Source organism: Colius striatus, chromosome 12 (genome assembly GCF_028858725.1).
Source record: "Colius striatus isolate bColStr4 chromosome 12, bColStr4.1.hap1, whole genome shotgun sequence".
NCBI classification, from domain to species: Eukaryota; Metazoa; Chordata; class Aves; order Coliiformes; family Coliidae; genus Colius; species Colius striatus.
This window is the reverse complement of record NC_084770.1, coordinates 22,989,296-23,005,989: the sequence shown is the minus strand read 5'-3', so window position 1 is coordinate 23,005,989 and position 16,694 is coordinate 22,989,296. Positions and strand designations below refer to the sequence as shown.

The following is a 16,694-nucleotide window of genomic DNA, read 5'->3' as shown; positions in this document are numbered from 1 at the left end:
TGGTGCTGCTGCAACCCAGTTTGTCTGAGGACTAAGTTCTCCATTAAGACTACAGAATTAGTCCTCTATCAACACTGAAAGGCACAATCATTTAATCACAGACATGGCCAACTGCCAAAACACATTCTCACATCAACGGAGTGAACAAGGAACATAGATAAGGAACATAGATTTATTAAGCAAACACAGTTAACAAGTTTGCACATCCTAATCCCCATTACTGCATGAGGGTGCCTCAGCAGGGAGGGCACAGCATTCGATTCCAACACCACAGAGCAAGGGGAAGCAGCAGCAGACAGGAAGGAATGGAGGAGGAGAGTTTCCACTACACCTGCCAACAAGGAGGATGAGTCTCCAGGTCTGTATGTGCTGCTGTGCCAGCCTCAGCAGGTTTCCAGACAAACAAAGGGCAGAGAAGCATCTGTCTGACTCTTTGGCAGCATCCTTATGCTGCCACAACCATTTGCAGGGAGTATAAGACATTGTTCTGTGGGTCTGTGGCCACATCTCTAGAGGAAATCCCAGGGTCTTCCTTAGCTGGACACGGTTTTGCTCAGGTACCAGAAAGGATAGCAATAACTCAGAGGAGCTCAGCTGTGTCCTTTGCATTCAGCATCCACGTTAAGCATCTTCCAAAACCTCACCAGTACCAAGGAAGGGCCCCAGCAATTTGCAGTGCCACACCACAGCTACAGCAGGCTGGCAGATGAGACACTTTCGTTCACACAAGGTAACATCCTCAGGACATACCAAACAACCCAGAAGCTTTAAACCTGTCACAGGTGCCACGTGCATATGCTACTTTATTGCAAGACCATGTAACTTTGTGATAGATTTCAGCTATTACTGGAATGAAACCTGTGGAAGACCAAGTTCTTCAGAAGAGGAGGTTGACATATGAGCCCTCTTAAGTGCATGAATTGCACAAGGAGTGTGATCCTGCTGTTATCAGTTTTGGTGCTGGCAGGCTACAGTAATCACCAGCCTAAGAGGGAGATCGGGCACTCTGCTTTCTTCCATCATCTGAGATGTGAATATATTCATGCCTACAAAACACAACACCCAACGCCTGTGCTTGCATGGTGCCTCATCAGCCCTCCTGCATGCAGGGGCAGCTGGGAGCCCAGCCAGGACCTACATGCATGGCTGCACCCTCACCAAAGCAGCCAAACCCGAATGCAAGGGACACCACATTGTTGCTTCTGCATCCTTTAACCACCTTCAGCAGACAGAAAGGGTAGCACTAGTAACTGGAAAAGGCTAAAAGAAATTTGGCAGTTGCTATTATAACTGGCTAAGGATAGAGGGACTGCAAAATCACCATCAGCTGAGCACTTCCATATGAAATGTGTTTATCTACACTTACATACATATTTACACAACCTTCAAAAATTAAGTCTGATGCTTTTCTTCCAGGTCTGCTCCAAAACACGCCTTCAAATAAGCCAGCTCCTGTAAATTATTAAATGGGGACATATCCATTACCTTACTCATCTCAGAAAGCAGATGGAGTAACACCTGGTCTCCTTTACCTAACCATATGCATCAAAGCTTAATGGAGAGTTCTGTGTAACCAAACCCCCAAAATAAAAACACAGCTTCTGGAACTGTAGCATACCAACACAAGAGGCCCTTCTCTGAGAGGGTATACAAATAACTGACTTGTTATACAACAGCTCTGTCTATTTCCAGTAACACTTCCTAGTTTAAAAAAATAAATTACCAAATAATCCCTGTTAAATGCAGAGAAAAAAATCTATCAATATGGATCAAAGCCCAACACTGCCCTTAAATTTTGTTAACATGCTTCATAGTGTGTAAAATGGTATTTCAAAGCATGATCTGTGACTCCTGGAGGCTTTATTTTAGATTAGTTTGTTTGGTTTTAAGTCACAGACAATCTGGTTAGCAAATCTGACAAGCCAGCTCTTCACTGGCTTTGAAAACACATAACCCAACGTCATCAAGGATGAGTAAAATACAGAAATAAACTTGATCTACCACGATTTCTCCTTCTCTCTACAGCATTCACTCTATTGCTACTTAGAGACTTAAGCTAATTACCATTTTCCATCCAGCACTGACTTATATTGAACAAAATCAGACATTACAAACTACAAGTTCCTGAAGAAAGTTATTCAAGATGTCTTCCTTTTCTCTATCATCCTCCTACAATTCTTGAAAAGACACGTCTTTCTCATCCAATGATGTTTGACTGGAATCTTACACACCATTTGCATACGTGTTTTACTACTTATAAGTGCTACTAGGGAAAAAAACCCAGCAAGAGCCTCTTTCCCATGGAAAGCTATGCCATAGCAAAGTGACCAATAGATGGAAAGGTCAAGAATGTGTTTTTTTAAAGGCAAATACATTAGTAATAATCTGACACACAAGTGCAGTTTGTCCAGAGCACAGCAGCAGCACCCCACACACAACCCACACCTTTTCATGGAGAATTGTACTTTCAAAGTCAATATGAAAACACTACGTTTTCCTCTTAAATATTCAGGAATATATCTACACACACACACACATATACACATTTTTCATACTAATACTGCCCACGTGAACACTGTACACAACTTACCAATGTAAGGATAAAGTTAGCTGGTTATTCCATAAGCACTTCCAGCAATGTGACAGCAATTCCACATGCAAACATCCTTACCTTTTTCTGAACTTAGATTTTTATAGACTTCAAGGTCTGCCATTAAATTTGTAACTCATGCATTGTTGGCAAGGAGAATGGAAATTCTCATCCCAGGAAAGCCTCAATTCAATCTTCCTGTCTCCAGAGCTAAAACATTTGGGAAGCAATCCTTGGAAGTACAGAACACTGCCAGCACTGCTCTAAAAGAGGAACGACAAAATCTTCATGATCCATGACAGGAAAGCACAAATCCAGAGATAATACTCAGCAACTTTCTTCAAAACCAAAAAGCAGAGCCTGAGAGGGAAGCTGGAAGCATCTGCTCTGCGCTGCCGCTGCTGCTGTGGGAATGCAGGAGCAGCGACTACTTCTGGCATGAGCTGTGCACGCACAGCACGGCAATGAAGACGCTCCAGGCACTCAGCGTGTGTAACGCCTGGCAAGAAGAGCTCTCCAGGCAAGCGCAAGGCAATCCTGCTGGCCCCTCGGGAGGCCAGGCAGCGGCAGATTACCGGACCTCAGTTAAAGGATGGGAGAGGGATGCAGGCTGAATGCAGAACAGCAAAGCCACCCTCACTCCAAAGTGACTCCCAGCATCTGCAGCCATGGGGTTCTGCGAGGCAGAGGGAGAGAATCTCTGTGGACCACATTCCTTCTCCCTGGGTTTTGTGCACCTTCCTCCTGTCTGTCACTAACCTGAAAAGGAACATCCCTTCTGCAAAATCAGGCCAGTTACAGCACAAAGCATGCAAATGGTTTAGTCTGTGCATCACTGAGCATTTGATTTTGAAAGAACAAGCAGTCTCCTGTGAGACGCCGGGCACTAACACTCCCAGTAGCTATCACAAATTACCATGCTACTGACTAAATATCGTGCTTGTTTAAGCCAGCTCAACAGTACTGAAATCAGTAGTTTTGTAGTCACTGTGGAACGATGAGCAGAAACATTCAGACTTGCATAAATTGCACCTCCTGATGTCAGAGTCCACGGGGACACAGTGCTGGGAAGCATGGCAAGAATAAAGTGGGCTCTACATATAACTGTTCACATCTTTTATTTACTGCATTTTCTAACTGTTTCATTATTCAGATGGCTTTTACACAGTGCCATTTACATCAGTGCACCAAAGGGATCCCCAGTTGTGCTCTCAAAGATTGTGACAGTGACAAAAGACCACAGAATTTGCCTAGTGCATGCTGAGAAAGTTACAAGATGGACAGTGTAAGTGAACAGGAAAAAAACAAACCCAAACCAACAACAAACCAAAATCCATGCCAGTAGGACTTGAGATGGGAGACAAGGTACGAGTGGAGCTGGTATGTTTTACTTACTGAGAAATGGCAATGTCTTAGCTGTTGCTAACACAGATAGTAAGGTTTCCCACAGTCACCACACATGACACTAGATCACAGCACCCTGCAAGGTGTATGTTGACTGTATCTAGCAACCTATAAAAATGAAACAACTCCCCCCACTCACTGCAGGATCTTTCTAGGTTGCTCTGAGAGAAAAGTATCACTCTTTCTCAGCTGAAACAGGCGAAACAGCACAGCTACATCATTACCCTATCCCTGGTTTACACCTCGTTTCACAAGACTCATACATGAAGTCATCACTCTGAAGCCTCTAGGTAGTTACCAACACATTTATATTCAAGTGACTTGAAGTGTTATAGTTGCAATTCAACAACAACAACAAAAATGTCACCACTCTGTAGTTTAATTATTGATAGGTCAGATTGCACTTGATGAAGTGCAAATTACTGCACACTATCATTCTATTAATTATGAGAGGAGCTATACACAAGCACTTCTAACATCAAGAAGCTTTGCTCAACCATTAATACATTGTTTACTATTTTGTCTTCAAAATACAGTTAACTTCAAAACCAGAAGTACATAAATGCTACATAGCTTTAGACATTAGAGCTTGGTGTATGAGTTAGCAAGAACACTACAGCAAACAAATGAAGACTATGTAATCCAGGAGATACATGCCAAATGGTATGAAAATATTTGTAGGTTTATTCAACTTCCAAAAAAAAAAACCAAACCCAAAATCTAAACATCATGACAACTCTTTGCTGACAAGCCAGATATTGCATCCAATTCCTAGCCCTGTAGGAGCCTGAAACTCACATGTCATTGAAGACACACTACACTGGAGTTTGTCTATAAAGGGGAAAGTCAACAGGCAACTAGTTCACTTTACATCACCTGACACTGCACCAACATCTTATTTAAGTAGTGGACAAGAAACCCTCACATCTTACCAGTTTGCTTTGCTTCCATATGCATTCCCTCTTCTCAAGCAATCACAACACCCCTGCTCAGAGTGTGGCTCCACAGCCTGCAAAGTTCTATCAAAGTCTCAGGGTTGATGGTGCCAAGCAAGCATTCTGAATACAAAATTGTTGTTCTGTCATCTGTATTTGATTAATGTCAGTGATCACCATAAGACATATGTTCAGCCACTACTGTTTCTCAGGCACTGCATGATCTCAAGGTAAGGTCTGGCAGGAAAGGTAACAGGCTCTGTTGTATGTCTTTCCTACTTACACTTTTGCCTTTCCTGTTCACGCTTTCTGCTCCATAAGCCTTTCTTGGGAGATCTTTACCAATGTCCTGCACACTTAAAAGTACTTTTTTTTCAACTTTTTAAGCTGGTTTCAAGAAATATGTGAACCATCCTCCAAACCTCATCTAGCTTTTGACAGTCTCAGCTACAAAAGCACGAAAATTCAATAAAAAGATATTCACTCACTCAAAATCCATCTTCCTCAGGCTAATACTATTTTCCAGTTGTCTTAATTTGCTGTTAAAAAAAAAATCTGTCATTAAACCAGTGGAATTATTCTGAGATAAGACAGCAAGTACCTCCAGGTATGAACCAGACAGAGTCAAAGCACTATCCCTGTTGTGTTATTAAAAAAGAGGATTTAAAACTCTCTCCTAATATCTGCAAACTGTAATTCTTGTATGTACATAGTTACTGATATGTTTTCATTTAAAATACACTGTGGTTCATCTCACAGCTCCTGGCTGAGATGAAGGAAATGTGGCCTGTCTTGTGACAAAAAGCAATGCCAGAGGGATGAAATGGTGCTGGTTTGTCTTGCAGTATAGTTGCCAAACCAACACTGATATTTTTAGCTTCTCAGAAGAGAAGATACATTACACCTGCCACAGAGGCACTCTCAGCTCATCCATGCAAGGGAACGGCCCATGGGATAACCAGGAGATACTCCCACAGCAAAACGGATGGCCAACGGGACCAACAGTTGCAGGAACTGCTACACCCAAATCTCTCCTCCCTGGGCAGCTCAGTTAGCTACAATCTCCCTTGAAAAGCACAGAAGATACATGAATGCCAGGTAAAAATCCTGCCTCCCACTTGCTGCTCTGCGTTGGATGGGATGCAGAGAGGCCAGGCAGGGCTGTACCCACACGAGCTAACACAGAGGCCTCCTCAGAGAGATGGAGCCCCACACTTGGGAGGGCTGAGCAGCTGCAAGACCAAAGGATATGCTGGAGAACCATCTGCAGTGCTGCCCTGCCCACAGCCTGAGTCACAGGAGATTGCCTTCCTTCCCCACAGCCTGGCTGCACCTGAACCTGCCCGTGGCAGCAGGCAGCTGCTGCAACCCCACTCACAATTAAAGAAAATTTATTACCAGAAGCATTGGCCTCTGTCAAATTACTTAAAACAGCAGCTCAATCTTTGGATACGAAAACCTTACCTCACAAGGCTTAGATTATTGGACAAAGACACCCCAGTGTAAATTCTACTGCAAAATATTCATTTTCCAAGAAATGGGAATATGATTTCACTAATAGTTTCAAGATTACATCACCATCAGAATATTAATTGTCTGTCTCATCAGTTTTTCCTTTTCCATTGTCAAAATACCTGGAAACTGGGACAAAAAGTATTTCTGCCAAAAAGCAAGAAAAACTGATTAGAGAATTTCTACCTCCTACAGTAAAACAGATAATGAAATAACAGGATAACAACATCTTCATATTCATCACTCAAATTTAATCTCAGACCTAAACTGTAATGCAACCTTCTCATGAAAAGGCAGCTAGAAATTAAAACTTTATATTAGCTGCAGTAAAAATTTGACATTTTTATCAGATTAAAGCTTTTATCAATTTCACTCAGTTGTCATAAATAAAGACACAGCTCTTTAAACAAAGATGGAAGGGGAAAAACACTTGGCATTAGAACCTGATACCCTGTCTTGAGACAGATCCCACATGTGAAACTCTTCCTTTCACCAAAGGATGCATCTAGTGATAGGCACAGGGTTCTTAAAGGTAGTTATGTATTCCATGAAGCACCAAGAAGCAGATTCTTCAGGCATTTTAGGCACTTTTAATGCCCTTCTTTCATAAACATTTTCAGCTACATCTCCTTGTCTCAAGGAATGAACTGTGGGTATTTCACTACATAAATGATAATACAAACCAAAACACAAATTACTGCACTTTTAACTTGTCCTGCTTTCCCAAGTAGCATTATAAAACTTCAACTGAAGGTGAACTGTAAGAGATAAGACTGAATTCTGCAGTCTACATCTGGCATCTTTAGCACTGTAGCCTGAAGTGCAGGGCTTGCATGAGGCTTCAGCAGAGCTAATTATAAAGCACTGCCCATCAGCAAACAACAAGCCTAACCAACATCTATGTGCAGCTGAAAGATTTAATATTGTTCCCCCAAAACTCTTGTGCTCTAATAACCAAAATAGACTACTTTACTGTATAAAAAGTAAAACATGATGCATTTTATGTTCCCATTCACTGGGCATGGAAGTTCAAGACCACTGAAGCAAAAAAAATCCTACAAGAACTTGCACAAAAGCTCAGCTTCTCAGGCTGAAATGAATGGAAAATCACCGTGATAGCAGCTGCCGTAAGCAATCCCTTGCGAAGCTGCCCAAAACCAGTTGTGTCACAGCAGTAGGTGTTCATCGAATCAAGGTGGTGTACAATTGCATTACATTGGTGAAATCTGTGAAACCATCACTTTTAAAATAAGCAATTGCCTTGGACTAAGTCTCTTCCCCCTTCAACTTGGGATGTTTGCAAGTATGCTAGGACCACTCTTATACAGAACCACAGAATCTCAAGGGTTAGAAGGGACCTCCAAAGCTCATCCAGTGCAACCCCCCTGCCAGAGCAGCACCACCTAGAGTAGGGCACAGGAACTCATCCAGCTGGGTTTGAATGTCCCCAGAGAAGGAAACTCCACAGCCCATCTGGGCAGCCCCTTCCAGTGCTCCCTCATCTAAACAGAGAAGTTTTTCCTTGTGTTTCTTTAGACCCTCTCCTGTTCCAGCTTGTGCCCATTGCCCCTTGTCTTGTCATTGGCCATCACTGAGCACAGCCTGGCTCCATCCTCCTGACACTCACCCTTTATGGATTTGTAACCATGAATAAGGTCACTCCTCATTCAAGTCTCTTCCAAGCTAAAAAGCCCCAGCTCCCTCAGCCTTTCATCACAAGAGAGACGCTCCACTACCTCATCTTTGTGGCCTTGCACTGAGTTCTCTGATCATAAGCAACAGCAAATTCCAACAAAACTTTGAGGAAAAAAAAAACCCTTATAATCTGGAAAGTTAACAAATGTAACAATGCAGATGCAGCTTCTGACTGGGGAGGTAAGTTAGTGACCAGCAGGCACAGGGAGCGTGTGCTACAGGAGCGTTATTACACATGCACTGGGGTTTTTCCCCCTTTACACTTCCAGTCTCAAACATCTGCCAGCAAAATAAAAGATGTTTGATCTGAAAACACAGTCATTCCTACACTGTTACTGCCAGCAAACAAACCAAATATGATCCACAGTTACAGCTTGAAAACCCCGAGATATTTAAAAAATCAATCTTTTCCCAAGCCTATGGGCGTGACAGACTTTGTATTTTGGCACTGTTTGCAACAGGAAAGAAAAGAAAGTGGGTTCATCAAGCCCTCAAGGCTGTGCTGTGCATTATAACTGCCTATCTGCTCCATTCTACAGAAACTGCTAAAATAGCTGAAACCCAGATCTGTCTTCAGTTTGTTATTCTCTGTGTGCACACACAGTGCTGTATCTCACTGTTACTGAAGAAAACTGACATTTTTGCTTCTAGGCAGATAAGACTCCCTAGAGTACAGACACAGCAACAACCTCCACTTCTGTAACCAACATTTCAGACATAAACAGATAAGAATTTTAATATCCTGCAAATGCAGCCATGAGCAGCTTTTCCTAACAAAATGATTAAACAATGAGAAACTCCTGGGCAATTTTGATGCATGTGGTACTTATACATTACACCCATGGATGTTCAGTCACTGCTCAAAGACAGCCCACTGAAGCCCTGTGGAAAAGGCACAGTTGTGAATCAATACTTTTTCTTGCCTAACAACGTGGAAGTGTCTCAAGGTGTCATTATGATGTGGCAGAGAGCAGCCCGATCTGCGCACAGCAGCATTTTCCACGAGGGAAAGGACATACTGCTGCTTGGATTTGCTGTTCACTGTACACAGGTACTGAACTGGAGACACTTAAATAGCTCTTCATCCTTATATTAACATCAGTCAATATTGCTTGTGAGTAATTACATTTACAACTTCAGAACAAGAGCAAAAAGAGGATGTTTCAACAATTTTTCCCAAACTTTCCAATCTGCATCTCAAAGTACATTACTTTCCCTGTGTCTATGTACTCGTGAACAATTTCAATTTGTTCTTGTGCCAACTTTTCCCATCAGTTCAAATTAGCCTTTTCTTCCCTGAGCTTTCTCTTCACTATGCACTCATAGTCAGCAGTCACAATCCCTCTCAACCTTTGATTTTCCAAGTTAAACAAACCAGCCTCGTCTCATCTCAACTTCTGTAGTCCTTTTCTCTGCCCATTCCCAAGCTCCCCTTGCTCAGATACTGCTGACCAGAACTGTGTTAGGCTAGGCCTTGCAGCACTAACACCTTCACCTTACTCCACAACACCCAAAATTGTGTCTGCCTTCAACTGATGCATCACACAAGCAAGGTGCTGTCCTCTTGTTGCCACATCATATGCTTTATCCTCCCCCATCTCTTTCCTTGCAGCTGACAGTCTCCCACACTTGAGTAGAAGCAATCAGTACTTGTCTTCCAAGTAAGGTTCTCTGACATTCATACAGAGGCACTGGGCACTCCAACAGGTTCTATCTGCAGTGCAGCAGCCTCATTTGGGTGTTTCTGCTCCAAGTTGAGAGCTTTTTTCCCTTTGGTTGTTTTTTAGGGGGGAGGTTAGGTTTTTTGGCCGGTTTACAGAGGTTTTGTGGATTTATTTTTTTGACATAAACCAAAACATTTAAACTACTCCAAATAAACACAAAGCATCAGCATTCTTATTTATGCAGTCCACACAAGTTTCTTGCATTTAAACACCTCTGCTGGATGTGAGGAAATGAAATACCACCTATTTAGGTTCTTAAAGCAATGCAGGTCCCAGGAGAGGAATGCAGGAAACACCAGAGATGAACACAGTTGATCAAAGTTCATATTGTGTGCGTCTGCAGACGCTTCCAGTCCTGAAGTCTCAACAGAGAAAGATGCTTCTATGCTTTTGAAGAACACTGATGCAGTGGGATGTTTTTACCTAGCTGGCTTGCACCTGAGGTGCAACAGTTCTTCCAGATTCCAGGTTCAAGTACAGATAATAACCATGCCACTGTAATGTGACCTTCCAGACAAGCCTGATATGACTGAATTAGTCCATTGCTCTGAATGAAAGAACGTTGCTTAGATAACAGGAGCATGACATCCTACCAATAGTGGTCAGCTCCCTAAGGGCACAGGTCTGGAAAGAGGTGGAAAGAAGACAAAATAAGAAGCTAAGATACAGAAATTATAGGAAAAAATGGGTTAAACAAGAAGTTTGTGTTTCATACACTCAGCGAAAGTGTTACTGTGGTGTTTTGCTTAGTGGGGAGAGACAAACAAGAAGCTGTCGTGGAAAAATAACTAATCCTGCCTGGTCATGAAAGACATCAATTAAAGACATCAAATCTTTATGGTCTAGGATTCCTGCTAATTATGTCTTCTACTTCAGACAATTCTCACTTTGCAGACTCATCACTCAATGGCTGTTCATGGATTACTGGACTTTGCACTAATGGATCATTATCCAGCCTTCACACCATTAGCAGGATAACGATATCGTGATGCTCTACAATAATGATAAAATACCACCTCAAGTCAGAGTATGGACCAGATTTCTTGATCTGGAATAGCAAAACTGCAATACATAGCCAAAATGTAGCTGCTCCAATTACACACTCATGCTGGAGAACTGTTGCATGGAGAGAAGTGTGATTAACAGGCATTCACCAAAACACTGCAAGAGTGGCCAGACTCAGCAAAGGAAGACCTCAGTGAAGACATTTGGGAGACAACTCTCTCCCTCCACAATGTCAGAGAGAGTTCAGAAGTAACATGATCCCACCAAAATCAGTGGGATGCACAAGTGGCCTGATAAATCACAGGTGTGAATTTCAGTTTCACTTGAGAAGCAGAACAGCTGTGCCAGGAGATAACAGGTTTGTTCACCAGTGACGGATTTGTGAACAATCTCCCCTGTAACACGTCCCAAATGTAGCACACGCATGAATTAATTTGACAATGCCACTGTCAGACTGACTTACAGAAAAGTTATTAACATTCTCTTGGTGCCCCAAATAGCAGTGCCTATGGGGAAGGAAAAAAAAGCAGTACTGGGAAAACGGTGTTCTCTCTCAGTAGGCTTTCATTAAGAAGATGCAAAAATTGACAAATGATTGACACATCCCACAAAACCATTAGCTTTATTAATGATGACACAACCACAATACCAAAAATGCAGCTACAGTTTGGTTCATTGTGAGTTCCATTATAGATCTGTGAGCTGCAAACTTCCTCAGCCTCCTGACAAACAAGTCAAAATGGAGATGTAGGTTCTCAAGGGAAAAAAATTACCTTTTCTTCATTTCTAGCTTTAATTGATGGGCATTCAGTGCTGCTGATATTAATAATGCCATAAATCTGCCCTAAAGTGACATTTTTTAATCACCAACTCCAAAGAGAATACAGAATACAAAATTTGGACTTCCCAAACCAGGATTCACACATCCTTCCCCCTGGCAAGATAGGCAGGGGTCCAGCTGTCTTATTAGACTAGACCTGTAGGAGTCTATTCTAGTCAGGGGTGGCTCCTGAATCCTGTTTGTCTCTCACTCAGTGCAGGAGCATGGGCAGGCTGCTCCTTACTCTCTGCCTGAGGATAAAGCTACTCAGCAATGGGAGAGAAACCTTTGTGGGGAACACAGGCAGCCTCTAGTTAAGTTGATACATCAAATTTTAAGCACGAAAAAAGAGGTCCTGAACAGGAAGTATTTTATATTAAAATGTCCTTAGTGTATTCTTCAACTTTGGTACTGGAAAGATAACTCAACAGCACGTAATTTGTAATGGCAAGAGACTGAGATGCCAGGGGCTGACAGGGGACAAATTAAGGATGACTATTAGGCATCCATTTTGCCTAATTTGATCAATACTTGGAAGTCAAGCTTGTCCTGACACTTGTAATTCCTCCTTACTAGGAGCACAAAGGATGCACATCTGCAAGTATGGATGAAGCAGTTCTAGAAATGCCTCAGGAGGAAATTGTACTCAGGTTGGAAAAGACCTTTAAGATCACTGAGTCCACCCATTAATCCAGCACTGACAAGTACATCAAGTCCACCACTAAACTATAAATGGCACATCTACACATCTTTTAAATACCTCCAGGGATGGCAACTAAACCATTTCCCTGAGCAGCCTGTGTTCCAATGCTTGACAACCCTTTCACTGAAAAACTTTTTCCTAATATCGCTTGTTACTTGGGAAAGAAAGACTGGCATCCACCTCACTACAACCTCCTCAAGCCTCCCCTCAGCCTCCCTTTTAAGTGCACAGCAGCATCAGATCATAGGAACACAATCCGTTTCACCTCAAAACACAACCAGCACCTACACCCTGAGCAGCTCTGCACATGGACAGTGCCCCAACGGCTGCTCTGCTCTTCTCCAGGACGTGCATCCCCAGGCCCAAGACCGGGGGCCGGGGTCTCCGCGCAGCCGCTGTGCCCGGAGCGCGCCGCGGGGCTCAGCGCCGGCAGCACGGGGGCGGCGGTCCCGGAGCGCCCCCTGCCGCCAGCCACCCCAGCACCGCACTGACGGGGCAGCAGCAGCCCCGGCCCCGCAGCCAGGCTGCCCTTTGCCTTCCTGCTCCCGGCTGCCGCACGGTAATGGCACGGCTGATGCCAGGCTCGTGCGAGAGCAGCTGAGAATCGCCCGTGCCGCTGGGAAATTTCAGCGGCAACCGACTCGGGAAATGCAAGAAGGCAAATAAGTTGTAACTTACCGTGGAACACACCGTTGTCCACTAAGAAGTGCCGGCAGTACTGCAGACAGCTTTTCTTATCCAGACTCCAGTAACTCATTGTAAGATGAGCGCTCTGCTGCCCGTCCAACGCAGTGACCCTACAATGGAAAGACAGTGTGGATAATTAGGAATTCATTTCCAAGAGCAGAGCTGCTGCAAGCGCTGTAAGGACATTCGTTTGTGCCCTTTATGCAAAACAGCCCATTCGCTTCATAAAAAGCATTACAACTGCAATGCACCCTCCAAACACGCCAGGCTCCAGGACATACAGGCAGATCACTTGGACCCAGCTTGAGACGGGAGTGTCACAGATGCTCACAACTAGCAATCTGAAGGCTGCTGAAGCCAGCTCACCCTAACAGCCACTGCACTGTGATGGGTGCCTGCTGCTACAGTCAACCCCATGGGCCCTGCAGGCTCTTGTGGGGCCATGGAGAGATGATCAATTTAATCCATTTAATTATACTGTCCCATATCTAACAAGCTACAGACACATCAGACAATATCACAATGCTCTAAATTCTCCCCAAGAGAAGGTTAGGGGGAAAAAAAGTGAATCAAAGGTAATCACCTCCTGATTTTGAGACAGAGCCCCCTGAGCACTCCTCCTGCACCAGCTCACCTCTGCCCTTGACAGGCATTCACCCGTGGGTGCTCAAGTTGAACTCTCCTGGGGACAGGCAGTTCGAGCAGCACCTCTGAGGAGGCACAGTTAATATCAGCCATGCAAAATTTATGTTGTCCAGCCCCAAGGGATCCCAGCTTTGCACAGGGAATAGACATGTCAACTCAGTGACTATACTACCCCATGTTGAAGTATAGGATAAATTAATCTGCTTTACCATCTTTTTTGCTTTCCCTGCCCCTATTAGGCTCCCATTACACAGCTCATCACCATAGGACCAAACAGAATGAGTAGGAACAATACCCTTCCTGGCAAATGCTACCAGCCAAGGACACTCCAATACACAACTGAAGCACCTGGGAGCCTGAACGCTCCCCACGATGGCTGCCTGCTCTATCAGGAGGTAGAAGCCCATTTTGCTGCATGGAAGACTGTGATTCATTTCTGAACCACTGCCCTCTTTTCAGATGCAAGCTGCAGGGATCTTTCCATGAGACCATAGTAGAGGGGCAGAAACCCTTCCTTGCTGAGCTTGCCCTTGCCTTCCCTTCTCACCTGCCAGGGCTGAGGCTCCTAAACTGTCACAGGATGAGTTTTGCCTCTAAAGCCATGCCAGCAGCATCAGACACAAGCCCATCAAAGTATTCACGGGTAATTTGCTGCAGATGCTATCACCAGTAAGTGCTGGGAGGGGAGGGCAGTCATTTGGACACAGGCCTTAGAGCTCCATGAGGCCAAGCCCCCAACTGCCAATTTTTCTTACATCCAGCCAATAATGCTTCTAAACCAGTTACAATGGAAATGCACAGCAAGCCAGTGCAAAATGAAGAGCAGTCAAGCGAGGAGAACAAGGTGGCTGAAGCCAGTAGCTGACATTGAGGTGAGAAACAATCCCCCTTCAGCCTTGGGAGTGTTTCCATCACAGCCACTGGCTGTTCCACTGCCATAATCCGGGACAATGGGAACAATCAGAACAATTATTTTCAGAGACCTAAACAGGAGAAGTCAACTTATTAATAAGCTGGTGGTTATAACTCAAGACAAAGCTGTATTTGTTTGAGTAATTTCATAGAACTTCCATTCAAAGAATTTCAGTCTTTTGTTTTGCAAGTTGGACCTTACAAAAACCCATCCTGCCCAGCAGGACTTATGCACAGTTATGGTTACAGGCAAACAAGCCAGCATGCTGGATTTCTTTGATATTTGTTGCTAGAAAAAAAACCAAACAGAACAAAAAGGACCCATGGGCTCCTTGATCTTCTCTTCTGACATCAAATCCTTTCACTAGATCCTCCTTCGCACTTTGCTATTTCATCAAGTTCAACATTCTCATTTCAGCAACTCTGATTCCCCTTCCTGTAACAAGCCTGCTTTGGTCTATTTTCTTTCCCTCCCACCTTCACTCTGGTCAGCCCAGCTGCTTTCTCGCCCACACTTGGCACAAACAACTTCAACTGTCTTTATCCAAGCAAATCACTAGCAGGATGTAAGGATGCTGCCCTTCAGTCTTCCTCATAAAAGTACTGCCGGGGGGCTCAGTAACAAATTCCCCCCAAAAGAACCACCACAGCACACTGTAGATACCCAGACTGCAGCTCTGCTGAGGAACACAGATCCACTTTGCTCAAGTGACTTCAAAACAAAAAGGAAAACAAGTAATCATACATCATAGCCCACAGGACTTTTAGCATCCTTAATGACCAATTTAGCAACATTTACAGGAACAAAACCCCTGTCCTCAGTTATAAGAGAAGAGAAGAACCAGAGAACTTTTCCCCTTCTCTGTGCATCGGTGCAATGAACGCTGCCTACTGCAGCGGTGAAGGTGAAGCAGCTAACTGAAGAGCCCAGAAGCATTTGTCACTTCTGGTCCACCTGGACACAACCCCAGTCCCACTTTTATCTCCTCTCCCTCACCACTTCTGCCAGTCACCGCTAAAGTGATTCAACTCAAACCCAGGGAAAAAAAAAACAAGCAGGCTGTTCCTGGAGGGCTGGCAAGCTGAATGGGCTCAGGGAAGGCAGCCAACAGCATGGGCACTGCAAGGGGATACCAGTATTCTGTGTCACGGAGGCAAGGTAGAGTGGAATCAGCTTCCTCCTCTCCTGCCAGGGAGCTATTGGACCTGGTGGGATTTCACAGACACCCCAGCCATGGTGGGGCTGGGAAGGTGCAAGGCTTTCTTCTGCAAGAGAAGCAGCTAGCATGGGGCTGAAGCCAGGAACTTGGTGAAAAACTGTAAAGCGATGTTTATGTTTATTCGCATGGTTGATGAGTGTAAGTATTGCAGACCCACACACAAACACTAATCTGCTGTCTGTGATCTTTCTGTTACAAGTCTGTGAGGAGGCTGTTGTTGCAGATGTGGGACTTGCCTCTCTGCTGTTGCCTCTGTGGGGAGGAGAAATGGTCTGAATGACCCACTGCAGGCGCAAGTCAAAAACACCTGTTTCCATTTTGCTCTATCTCAGAACTATCACAGTCTCCATTAGTAGGTGTTTTGGGAATTACTCATGTATTGTTTACACTAAAGGCATATTTTACTAAAATTTGGAACACTAACCAGTAATACTCACTACCTCTGCCAGACCTCATCATCTACATTTCTTGGACTTGTGCCCGTGCCAGCCATGAGCTTTCATTACAGCTTGCAGTAACTACGGCCACTCTTCTAGTGTTAATTAGTACGGCACAAGCTGTTAGTTACTTCTGAAGTCTAGGAATAATTCTACCATCATGATCCATCCTACTGCCAGGCTTTTTGCTTTAGGCTGTAAAAATTCAAGGGGTACCATGTTTTAATTAAGAAAACCATATTAGGTGTTCTTTATTAAGAACTTACACAAAATAAAAGCGAGATCATATCCCCTGCTCAGCTCCCACACAGGACTCATACCATGGGGTAGATTTACAGGGAAAACCGTGCTATCGGTATGTATCTGCAGTGCCTCTGAAAGGAACCCTTGCAACGCCTCCCCTCC

The 16,694-nt window shown here is 44.0% G+C and overlaps 1 protein-coding gene across 2 annotated transcripts in view; it reads right to left on the bottom strand.

Annotated features, from left to right (window-relative positions):
• PLCH1 (phospholipase C eta 1) overlaps positions 1 to 13,145 on the bottom strand; it is a 52,784-nt gene extending 39,639 nt beyond the window's left edge. Inside the window, exon 1 of one of the 2 annotated variants that reach the window (XM_062005731.1) lies at positions 13,067 to 13,145. In XM_062005731.1, the coding sequence (XP_061861715.1) occupies positions 13,067 to 13,145 (79 nt within the window). Of the gene's footprint in view, positions 1 to 2,671; positions 2,715 to 13,066 lie in introns of those variants that run through there. The other variant, XM_062005730.1, reaches the window with a different exon arrangement.
• Between the last annotated feature and the right edge of the window lie 3,549 nt (positions 13,146 to 16,694).